Here is a 13,375-nt window from a genome sequence, read left to right as displayed (position 1 = left end):
GGTCTTAGTGTCCCCTTTTTTTATAGTTATGGCAATAGAATAAATGGACACCAAGGGACATCACCCCTATACATCAAAATAACAAAAAATAAATAAATAAAACACACCACTTTATGCTCTCCGAAAAATGGAATTCTCCTATAAAATCAACCAACAAAAGAACTGATCCACAAAAGTCCTCCTTCAACCAAAAAATAAATAGATCGGAGCAAAGAAAGGTTAAGGTGTTATTTGATAACTCAATTCATCGCTTTAAACTGAACATATTCATTGAAAATAAAATAAGTTCATTTGATAACCATAATTCATATCATTCAAAATTTTAAGCACCCATTAAAAATAAGACTAAAGTTCTAAATCACATCCTTCTTACTCTAATTTGAATGTTGAGTGTTGAATGTCAACTTGTAATATGTCAGTTATCGTGAATGGGAAACCCGGGAATTCTTTTAAGGCTACAAGGAGTTTAAGCCAGGATGATCCTTTATCTCCTTTCCTTTTTATCCTGGTGGCGGATGTGTTAGGTACGTTGATTGACAGGGCGAAAGATTTAGATCTAGTGGACAGCTTCATGGTAGGGAGAGATATAGCCTATGTTTGGTTCTCTTTTGGAATTGTGATTCCAATCAAAAAATTTCAAAACTCATAACCAAGCATACAACTCAAAAACATATCAAACTCAATTCAAAAACTATTTTCAAAACTCATAATCAAACACACAACTCAAAACTCAATTCAAAACTCTTTTCAAAACTCAAAACCAAACTCTTTTCAAAACTTTATTTTTCTTTAAGAAAAAAATTCAAAAAAATATTTTTTATTTTGGTTTTTAAACTTACTTTTAGAATCATAATTTGAGTGTGAAGTCGTGTTTTGAGTTATGAGTTTTGAAAAGAGAAAATTTGTTTGGTTATGAGTTTTGAAATGAGTTTTGAGTTATATTTTGAAATTTTTTGAATTTTATTTTTTTTAATATTTAAAAATTTTCTTAACCTCATTTTTTTAGGGTAAATATTTTACATTTTAAATATTTATGTGCACTATATTTCATACATTTGTGTACTATATTTTTTTAAACATTTTAAATATTTAAAAAATTTATTTTTTTATTTTAAATATTTTATTTTATAAATATATTTTTAAATATTTAAATTTTTAGTATTTTAAATATTTAATTTTTTAAATTTTAAAAAAATTTGGATCATCATATATATCTAAATCACAACAAATTATTTGGTCAATACTTAAAAAAATAACATAAAATATTTTTTGAAAAAATAAAAAATATATATTTTTCTTGAAAAATAAAAATAAACAAAATATTTTTTGAAAAAAAATTCAAAAAAAAATATAAAATAAAAAATAATTTTAAAGGACAAAATAAAAAATATTTTTTTGAATTTTTTTTAATAAAATTTTGAAAAGAGTTTTTGAATTGCGTTTTGAGTTATGTGTTGATTATGAGTTTTGAAAATAATTTTTGAATTAAGTTTTGAGTTATGTGTTTGGTTACGATTTGAGTGTAGAATTGTATTTTAAGTTTAAAATATAAAAAAAAATTAAAATATTTACAAAATAAAATAAAATATTTAAAATAAAAATATTTAAATAAAAATTATATATTTAAAATTAAAAATAAAATTTTCTTAAACATTTTTAAATATTTTACAAAAATAAATCCAAAAAAAATCAAAATACAACTCAAAACTCTTTCAAAATTCAAAATTCAAAAACTCTTTTCAAAACTCATAACCAAACAAATTTTTTTTTTTTCAAAACTCAACTCACATCTACACACTTAAATCAAAACTCCATACTCAAATCATAATTCTAAAACTAAACCAAATAGAGCCAGAGTTTGTGTTTCCCATCTCCAATTTGCAGATGACACTACGTTTTTTTTTTTGTCAAGGGAGGAAAGTAAGATGAGGTGCATTTTATCACTCTTACAAATGTTTGAGGATGTTTCAAGTCTTAAGGTTAATCTAAGCAAGAGTAGTATTGTGGGCATTAATTTGCAGCAGAGTCATGTTCACAGTTTGGCTACTATTTTAGGGTGTTGTTCCATCGAGAAGCTTCCCATGAAATATTTGGGGCTTCCTCTTGGGGGTAATCCTAGGAGTGAATCCTTTTGGTCGCTAGTGGTGGCAAAGATAGGGAAGAACTTGAAGGGTTGGAAGAGAGCTTTGCTTTCGAAAGGGGGAAGGTACGCATTGATTCAATCTGTCCTAAGTGGCATTCCCATTTATTTTTTATCCCTTTTTAAGATTTCGGCGAGGATAGCAAAATCAATAGAGGGTTTAATGAGGGATTTCTTATGGGAAGGAAAGGATGAGGGTAGGAAGATGCAATTGGCTAGATGGGAGACTGTTTCTCTATCTAGGGATAAGGAGGGGCTCGCAATAGGCAACATTGAAGCAAGAAATCTTGCTCTGCTAGGAAAGTCGCTACGGAGATTTCTGTTGGAGAGTGATTCATTATGGCATTCTATTATTAAGAGCAAGTATGGGGTTCAATATTTTGATAGGTCTGCTCATGTGGTTTTGAGGGGTAATTGTCGAGCTCCTTGGAAGTCAATATCTCATATTTTCCCCCTTTTTTCTAGTTTCCTTTCTAGGAGGGTGGGAAATGGGGAGAAGACTCGGTTTTGGGAGGACATTTGGGTTGGAAATTCCTCTTTTGCTAGGGACTTTTCAGGTCTTTATAGGGTTGCAAATTCCCATGATTCCTCCATTGCATCATTAGCATGTTTTAGTTTGGCTCCAGTAGCATGGAATTTCAGATTCTCTATACATCTCACTGATAGGGAAGTTTGTGAGTTAGCATCCTTGTCATCTCGTATTGATCATTTGTCTTTGAACTCTTCCTCGAGTGACAAACAAGTTTGGCTCTTGTATTCGTCCAGTGTCTTTTCATGCAAATCTGTTTTTGATAAAATCATTGAAAATTCAAGTGCACCGTTCTTTCCCTTTCACAAAAGAATCTGGAAGTCTTTTGCACCTCTCAAAATGAAGTTTTTTATATGATCTTTGGTTCATGGAAGCATTTTGACCAACCATGTTCTTCAAAAGAGAAGGCCTAATCATTATCTTTTTCCTCAATGGTGCATTATGTGTAAGGGCGAGGGGAAGACTTTGGACCATCTTTTTTTACATTGTCCAGTGGCAAGGAGATTGTGGCAACAGTTTTTCTCATTGGGTGGCATTGCTTGGGTGGCTCCCGAATCATCTAGTTCCATGTTGTTTACCGATTTCCAATTTTTGGGCTCAAATAAAAAAGCGAAGGTGCTGGGGCTTTGTGCAGTTTTTGCATTTTTATGGGTCATATGGCTGGAAAGAGATGCGAGGATCTTTGAGGATAGAAGTGTTGATGTCTTCTCATTGTGGGAGAAAATCATATTCTTGGCATCTTTTTGGGCGTCATTGGCTTCTCCATTTAGGGGAATTCCGCTTTTCTTGATCTCGAGTGATTGGAAGTCCGTGTGTGTCTCTTAGAATTTTATTTTTCTGCTTTTGAGGACTTCTTGTCCTCCTTTTGTACTATTTCTTTTCTTTTCTATTTTAATAAAATTTTCGTCCGTTGTTGATCCAAAAAAGCATGTGTTCAACCTCTCATGGTTATACCATCTTTGAGATGTACCAATGCTACCACAACACTATCAGTCTACTACCACTACCAGTCTACCACCACCCTCCACCTCCACTGCCACTGTTGCCAGCTACCCACCATATCACTACTACTGTCACCACCTAAGAAGCATGGACACGGACACACGACACGACACAGATACAACACAGACACCCCGACACGTCAATTTTCATAACATGCAAGACTCAACACGTGGAGGACACGCATGAAATATATAATTTTCTCCCAAACACATATTAATGTGTACTAATTGGGCGTTGTTTTTTTTATTTATCTATTGTATGTTATATACATATCAATATACCATTCAAAGATAATAAAAAATGCAATATGACACTAATTCCTATAAATTTATATAGTTTTATTTTATTATTGTATCTTAAGTTGTTTTGTTCAAACTTATAATTAGTTTCACCTATGTCTAATCGATAAACACGTGCGTTTAAATGATAGATACATGTGTCCAAAGAGTATCCAGGGTCTTTAAAAAAAAAAATCAAATAAATAAATAGAACACGTTTTGAAGAGTGTCGGTGTCTGACTAAGAAGTGTCCGTGCTTCTTAACTTGCCACTATCATAGCATCACCACCACATAACCAACATCACTGTTGCCACCACCACTATCACTCCACTACTGCCGCCATTGTCGGCGCTACACATGTACCTCCGCCATCACGACATTGTCGCAAACACGACCACCACACCATCTCTACTCAATTACCACAACTACCACACAACCACCATTGTCGCCATCACTCCACTACCAGCACAACCACCATCTTTGCCAACTCTATCCTACTTCACACAAACACCACCACCCTACCACCATCGGCATCTCCACAACCAAACAACCACTTTCGCGGCCACTACCACACCACCACTATCACCATGTGGCTACCACTAGCCCACCACCACAAATATAAAGTGTAAGAAAAAATTAATAAATTTCAAATCTCAACTTCTTTTACACGTAGAACAACTTGATTAAATCAAGCACTCAAATTTTAGAAAATACCAAACAACTTTTCAAACTAAACAATTCGGCATTAAGTCTTCAGTACTGAAAAATTTTTAGTTTCATCAAACAACACCTATATATAGGCAATTGTACATTCTCTAAAGTAGTTTGATTTCTCTCTCCAAAAGACGATGCTGACAGTACATTTCAATTGGTTAATGACAAAATGCAAACAAAGAGGGAAACTTCAATCGTGAATTCTCAGATCTCCAAGTAGAAAGATTCAAAATTCTCTGCTTTCTTTTCTCAGCAACCAAACGGAGGAGCTAATACAGAAAAAGTAAAGGAGAACATACCTCGTTGTGAGCTCGGGATATCGACATTTTGACACGCTAATACCAAAACTGGAACCAAGACATTAAAACTGTAATCAACCCAGTTGAAAGTGCTCCCAAAAGAGCCAAACATTTCAACCAGAAGGGTCCTCCAAATCAACCATTGAGCTCGCAGATATATGACGGTAAGATTGCTAGCTTGATTTGGGAAACTAGGGTTTTTGGAATGGACACGTGAGGAGAAGAAAGAGAAGCACCCAACAGAGGGTAGAGCTGCCAATTCTCTCTCTCTCTCTCTCTCTCTATCTCTCTCACTCTAGACAAATTTTGCTTTGAAGGATTAGACTAGTAGATTAGGTAAAGATTGCAATTTGTAAGTGATTATTACTTTGCTTTCCCGTTTTCACCTTTTGGCTGTGAATGCGGGGAATTTGATTGACGAGAGAGAGAGAGATGGGGGCACGGGTCAAGGTTTGTTCTTCCTCGGTAAGCTTTCGGTCCATCGTCGCTACCAGGTGTTGCCTTGCGTTCCGTGTTGTTTCACTACTGTTTTTTTTTAGTCATTTTTTTATTTTTCTACACCCAAACATTATTATTATAAAAAAAATTAAAATTTAATCATTATAATAAAATAAATCTTAAATTTTTTTTTATCAATTTAAATCTGATCTCTTAATTTATTTTTAATCTATATCATCAACTTATTTTTTGTTAAATAAAGTCTTCGTTTAGAATGTGAATTGACTTTTTTACTATTTGACTTTTTGACTCTGGGACTAAAAAAGTTTTGTTTAAGATAAATTTTTTGGCTTTTTTTACTTTTATGAAAAAAAAATAAAATAATTATGATTTAGATGTCATGTTTTGTCGTATTAACTTTTCAATTTATTTTGTTTTTTTGTAACTATTTTAGCCTAGACTTTTTATGCCAAACGAAGCAAAGAGCAAAAGTATTTTAATTATTAGGTGGTGTTTGGGAAGTTTGGGACTTGGATTTATTTTATTTTTTTTCACAAAAAGACAAATTTTTTGCAAAATCAAAAAAAAACATATCCAAACAAAATATCACATCCAACTCTATAATCATTTCATTCTTTCTCTCACAAACATCACACAAAACCACAAAAAAACTCAACTATCTTCCCAAACACAAAAAAAAATTTCTCCAATAATATCCTACAACTAAAAAAATCCACATAAAAACCCACTTCCCAAACACCCACTAAGGATTCGTTTGGGAAATGGATTGACTTTTTGGCTTTATGGTCATTTGGCAACATGGTATAAAGCTGTGTTTGCAATTTGGTTTCAAAAAAGTTACATTGACTTTTTTAGCAAAAAGTCATTTTGGCAAGGTGAAAAAAAACTACATATAAAATTACAATTATGCCCTTTATATTATTTAGGGTTATACATGAGTGAAAATATAAATTTTCTAAATTGGGTGGGGTAGTTTGGTCATTTTATTGTGATGTGACATCATAAATAAATATTAATTTAAAAAGTCAAAAGCAATTTTTTACCAACTTCTCAAATTATTTTCCAAAAAAGCCAAAAAGGTTGGTAAAAAGTCAAAAGCCAACTTTTTACCATCTTTCCAAATCACCCCTTTTTGACTATTTTAGCCTAGGGCTAAAAAATTTTGTTTAGGAAGAATTATTAGGCTTTTTTGACTTTTTGTGAGAGAAATAATATAATGATTATGGGTTAGATGTGATGTTTTATCTTATTGGACTAAAAGCCTATTTTGTCATTTTGTGGCTAAAATAGTGTCAAACCCAACCCAATCCATCTTTCCAAACAGAGGCTAAAGGTGTGCATAATATATCTAAAATATTCTTTTTTATTGAATTTAATGATTAAAAAAAAAATTGGTTACATTTACTCAGGTCACTTTTGGGATGAACTAAAAAAGTCAAATTATTGGCTTATTTAGGTCTCATTTGGCAACCTTCTATTTTAATCAAAAAGTCAGTAGCACCGTCTAGGATGCCCATTTGGGCTAAAATAGTCATATATGACAAAATAAGTTATTTTAGCCAAATAGAACAAAATATCACATCTAATCTATAATCATTTCATTTTTTTCTCTCAAAAAAGCCAAAAAAACCTATACCAGACGGGGTTTTTTAACCCCAGTCTAAAATAATCAAAAAGCCAACCCACATCCCAAACGAACCGTAAGTTGTCACATCATTCTCTCTACTTTTTTACACATCATTTCGTAAAAAGTCAAAAAGTTACTAAAATAGCAAATTCCCAAATGAAGCCTTAAGCCTCATTTGGCAACCTTCAATTTTAGTCAAAAAGTTACTATAAGTTGTCACATCACTCTCTCTACATTTCTACACATCTTTTAGTAAAAAGTCAAAAAAACTACTAAAATAGTTTGTGCCCAAACGAGGCCTTAGATTACATCACCTTTTTATTTTTTTACACGTATTTTCGTAATAAACAAAAAAAATTAACTTGTAAGTCATACCCAAAACAACCCTTAACGAAAATAGGCAAATAGCTTATATTAAAAACTAATCAAAAGTTTAAGTTTAAATTGACAAGATTAAAAATTCAAGATTTATTTTGTTAAAAGAGGCAAACTCTGTGATTTTTGTTATTTAGGACCGATTATTGGGGAGGTTAGAGAAAATGTAGTCCATAGAATTACTTAAGTAGATGAGTGCATCTTGTAGGTCAATCTTCACTGTATTTAAAAGATTTAATTCTATTGTGTACACAACAACAAATAGAATTTAAAGAAATAAAGAAAATGAGAGAATTTGTTTGATTACTAAAATCAAACTCGAAATAAAAATAAATAAATAAAAAAACAGATTTTATTTTGTTACAAAAATAAAATTAAAATCTAAATAAATAAACAAATAAAAACAACACTGAAAGTAATTAAATAACTTACTTGATTTAATTTCTTCGAATTATTTTTCTGATCAAGTCCAGTGTTTAACACTGTGTCCTTAAGACAGATTCGTCCTCTCCACGGTGCTTTCAGAATTCGGACGTCTATCTCCCAGGATGAAATGATCTTCCACAAACAATAACAGCACTACTAACTGTTTGCCTTACGAACACACTAAGTGTTTACACTCTTTTCTTTCGGAAATAAAATGCAGCAAGATGAAGAATAGAAAACAGAATTGAAATACGAAATTTCTGAATCCAAAATATCAAATGAGGGTGGTCCTATTTATAGATGTGAAGGTGGCTCTTGGATTTGAAATAAACAGGTATGTAGCTCTTGGTTTTGAATTGAACAGGTATCATACCTGTTGGGTTTTGAATTCAAACAGATTTGAATTAATTCAAACAGATAATAAAACGGGAAGGGCCCTGTTTGGGTGTGCATTAATTCCAAAACAGTTTATTTCTGTTTGAAACCGGGAAGGGCCCTGTTTGGATGAACAAAAAATCCAAACTAATTTAATTTGAATTCTGGATTTTATTTTAATAAAAAATAAAATTAAATTCAAATGTTTTTGGCCCAAAAAGATTAGAAGCCCAACCCAACCACACACCACGCACAAGCCCAAGCCCAGGCCAGCCCGCCCGGCGGCTGCTGCGCGCGTGTGTGGTGATTTTTGGGTCCAATGGGTCTAGCTCATTTTGCCCATAACCTCTCCCTCTAAAACACTTGGGTACCCCTTAGGGCACACCCCAAGTATCTCACCCTAAGCCTTATAAACCCTTTCAAAACTTCCCACCAAATCAATGTGGGACAAGCCAATTTACAACCTTAAGGAATTTCCACCAAAACTCCATTTCCATGGAGCACACTTTGGCTTCAATTTCCCATTCACTCGGTAATGGTTTTGAGCAACCAAATATACCACGTGAATCACAACGCGGCATAGAATGCGTTACCACTTTGACCCGAGTAAATCGACACTCGGGGCCCACCTAAAAAATAGACCAAACTTGAGGAAAAATTAACCATTTCCAACACATCTAAAGTACTATGCAATAAACGAGTACCCACTATATCAAGAGAAAGTTGTACAAAATGGCTATTAGACCAACGATATTGTATGGGACAAAATTTTAGGCAACTAAGAAACAACATATAAATAAGATAAGTGTTACTAAAATAAGAATAGTAAATTGGATGTGTGGCAAGATTAGAAAAGACAAAATTAAGAATAAGTATATTTATAAATGGGTAGGAGTAGCACCGATAGAACATAAGCTAAGAGATAATAGATTGAGATGGTTTGGTCATATACAATGGAGACTAACGGAAACAATAGTGAAGAGATGTGATACAATGACAGCAAAGGGAAATATTAGGAGAAGGAACAGACCTAGATTGATGTGGATTAGAATAATAAATAGAGATACAAATCTTTTTAATATGACTAACCAAATAGCCTTTATAGACTCAAGTGAAAAAGAAAAATTTATATAGTCAATTCCATTTGATGGGACTTAAGACTTAGTTTGATTTAGTTTTTACTTTTATTTTTTTTAAAACCATTATCCCTTAAATCAAGTAACGCACTACCACTGTCTTATCCCTCGTATAACAGTCACCGCCAACTTTAATAGCCACCGCAGCCCCCTCTCATATTCTTCTAACTCCCTTTATCATACCTAAGCCCTTTTCACTCTCTATCACTCCTCTCTTACTCCCTCGCCAACCCTAACTGTACAAAATACTTCACAATCTGTTAAAATCGCACTAATCTTCATCAATCCGCACCATCCTATCCACTAACCGTGGATTAAACTTTAAAATTGATAATCCGCCTTCGAAACCGCTCCGTTTCACTATGGTTAATATATATATATATATATATTTCTTTACCTCTAATGAAATATTAAAGTAAAAATAAGTGTGAGAGAGATTTCAGATGTGAAATTTTTACAAATCAATAGTTATATATATATATATATATATATATATAATATTATGTAAAATATATGTGTTATATATATAAAAAATATTATACAAATTAATATTATATATTATATAAATGTTTGATAATTGGTTAGAATATTCTTTAATCAGTCAATTTGCCAATATGTCATTTGATTTATAATTTTATTCTCAAATCATTCAAACTGTACCTCGCATACTCCTAGCCCCAGTCCTTCTCTCATCCTACTTTAATGACCTCCCAGCTCCTTTCCCCTTACCTAACTTTTTATCTACACCCCTTATCAATTGCCATTCTCGCTACGTGCACAACCACCTAATGCCTTCCTCCACCATACCTCTGTCGTCCTCTCCCCTTTATTTGAACCCATAGTCCCTAATCTAGAAAATCAGTGTTGAACTAATGGTGATAGTTTGTACGTAAACTATCAAACTAGGTTTGGTGATGGCGAAAGAGAAAATGGGAGATTGCAATGGAATAGGTAGTCACAATGAGATATAGGGAAAGGGCAATCGCAAAAGGAGGTGAGGTATGGAGGAGAATGCGTGACGGTGACAAGATTTGAGAAAGAAGGAAAATCGCAACTGAGTGGGGTTTTGTTTTCTTTAATTTTAACTTATTATAATTAAATCTTAATTAATTATTAAACATGACTTAAAGATGCTTGTGGGTTACAATTACAATTTTTAGAGACTGTTCTATTTTCTTTTCTTTTCTTTTTTTTTGGTTAACTTAACACTGTTTTAATGGAATTATTGGAGAAGAAAGTATGAGCACATTTGGTACAATGGAATGGGTTGATATGAAATGTCCATTTTAACTTTGTAGTCCATTTCCCTTGTTTGGTACTTCTTATCTAAGTGGGAATAGTCATTCCATTAGAATAATTATTCCAACAAAATGTAGGAATACCTATTTATTCTTCCAACTTAAGGAATAGTTATTCCATTCCATCATTGAATTACTATAAAATTTTATTATTATTATTTTTTTTTTGTTAACACTTAAAAAAATATTATTATTTAGCTACTACTATCATTATGTTCTCCTACCACTTACTCCACCACCCTACTGATATCACCACCACCACCACCGTGCTACCGATGTCGCTCTATTACCACCACTACTACCACCACAACATCCACATCCATAAAACCACCACTATCACAATCGTTAGAACCACTACCCTACTACCACTGCTCCCATTACCACCACTGCCTCTATTGCCACAACCACTACCTTACCACTTATATACCACCTTCATAAACATCACACCACCACCATCACCATCACCATCATGAGAACCATCACTCTACTATTGTTGGCCGCCGTCACCATCATCCTACTATCATTGTTATCACCACCACTGATACTGATACTACCATCGCCACCGCCACCGCCACCGCCACTATGACTCACACGATCACTTCCACAACTATCAATATTATCATGATCTATATAAATTTTAAATTTATTAGTTACTAACTTGTTAAACAAATAAATAAATAATAAAAATTTATTCCATTTAATGAGTTTAATAGGTATAACCCAAACATGAGAATAAGAATTATCATCATATTCCTACTTCATTCCATGTTGGCAGCCAAATAATGGAATAGGAATGGACAATCCATTTCATTCAATCTAGTATTCCATTTTCACTCTTATTCTATTCTCATTTCATTTCTTTCCATCGTACTAAATATAACACCCCGAATAATACTATTTAAGAAAATCATACTATTATCTATTTTTGAATGCCTTAAGTTAAATTAGGATTTATCTTATTATATAAAATAGTTAAATTAACGCTTGGATAAAAAAAAAATCATAGTTAATAAGTTTTGGAAACAAATTTCTATTTAGAAGGGGGAAATATGACACTTCAAATGTTTAATTAATCTAATAATAATAATTAATTTACTTTGCTTGGTGCCTCTTTTCCAAAAACACTTTTTAGAAAATTCTACTTTTTTGTTTTTCGTGTTTTTTTGTTTTTACTGATTTTTTTAATATTTTAAGCAATTTTTATTTTTATTTTTTAGACATACCTAACATAAATATACCTAAAAAATAAAAAATTTGTGAATTTTTTTTTTAAAATTCACTAAATACCAAAAATACAAAAAAAAAAAAAAACTAGAATTTAGTACATTTTTTGTATTTTGTGTATTTATTAATTTTTTTAAATATTTTTTTACAATTTTTTTACTTTTTAAATACATCTAGTTAAGGTGCATCTAAAAAAGTAAAAAAAAATGTTTAAAATTTTAAAAATATTCACTAAAAACAAAAAAAACACGAAAATAAAAAAACTCAGTTTTTAAAAAACTTAATCCAAAAAACTCAAACCAAACATAATGAAACCAAACATAATGAATATATTTAATTCTATAGTTATAAGTGCTAAAAAGTAATCTAATTTAAAATTAAGGACATTGTTGTTACTAAAACATAACAATATATTATTTGGACCAAACCAAAACATAACCTTGAAATTATCTTAATATTTGGGTCAAGTTGAAATTGGAGAGCAAGGTAATCAATTGCCCGGATGCTCCAAATCAAACCACATGTAGAAGTCATGATTGCAAGGTGAAGAGTCATTACCTAAACCCACGTATATATGGGAACTGGAGCAGCAAGCTAAGGAAAAAAAGAAGAAGATAAATCAATGGAAATAGTAGTAAAGAAGTGGAGTCACGGGGGAGATCGGCGAAAATAGAAAATAAAAAGTAGGAATTGATATAAAAGTAGGTTATATTATATCTTGAGTAATTATAAATTATTTTATTATTTTATGAATTATTTTACGCAAATCATGTCTTATAAATTACATTAACATGTCAATTATGTTATTTATTTTATGAACCCTATTTATTTTAAAAAAATAAATCCATGAATATAAACTGATTATTAAATCTGATTTTGATTTGATATTTTATTATGTATTTTGTAAATATCGCCACGGAAGTCCCTTACCTTGGGAGGCTTAATAACCATTAGCCCTTTGAATAGTCACTTTAGTAACCCTCTAACTGTCCCATGTCTTGGGGGCTAATTTAACCATTGACCCTCTGATGTGTCACTTTAATGACACTCTGATTGTCACTTGGGTGACCTCTGGTGTGGAGCAAAATGTTATGCGGAGTTAAATGCTACACTGCTATCGAAGCTACCTCTAGAGTCCGTACGAGCCACCTCTTGAGTCCATACATCTGTAACCATTAACCCTCTGTTCTATTCTGTACCATGGTTATGATTACTCTGCTTATATGATTTCTGTATTATATTTCTGTTATTTAAAATAATTTATTTATTCAAACCGAACTATTCGCTGCCTAGCCTAAATAATTATCTGTAGTGATTTTTATAGCCTTATGCTTTTGATATAATATTTTTCATTTTGCCACATGCTTATAGCTGTTAAACACTTTCAGGTGATGAGGCTTAGGGAGGAGTACTAATTCCTTGTTCATAAGTGGAAGTAGCAGGACCAATGGGTAGGATAGGCACGAGACCCTTTGTAAACATAGTGTAGCTT

General features: G+C 32.1%; 1 protein-coding gene across 6 annotated transcripts in view; it reads right to left on the bottom strand.

The window, feature by feature from the left end:
• The window catches only part of LOC114258300 (rho GTPase-activating protein 7), a 133,817-nt gene extending 128,307 nt beyond the window's left edge, over positions 1-5,510 (bottom strand). For 3 of the 6 annotated variants that reach the window (XM_082906615.1, XM_028198248.2, XM_028198249.2), the window contains exon 1: positions 4,964-5,509. In XM_082906615.1, the coding sequence (XP_082762741.1) occupies positions 4,964-4,990 (27 nt within the window). In that variant the 5' untranslated portion in view covers positions 4,991-5,509. Of the gene's footprint in view, positions 1-4,963 lie in introns of all 6 variants that reach the window. The other 3 variants (XM_082906616.1, XM_082906618.1, XM_082906617.1) reach the window with 3 other exon arrangements.
• Positions 5,511-13,375: the final 7,865 nt, after the last annotated feature.

Source organism: Camellia sinensis, chromosome 14, assembly GCF_055761805.1.
Source record: "Camellia sinensis isolate YWXY chromosome 14, ASM5576180v1, whole genome shotgun sequence".
Taxonomy (NCBI): Eukaryota; Viridiplantae; Streptophyta; class Magnoliopsida; order Ericales; family Theaceae; genus Camellia; species Camellia sinensis.
This window is presented reverse-complemented; position numbering and strand designations above follow the sequence as displayed.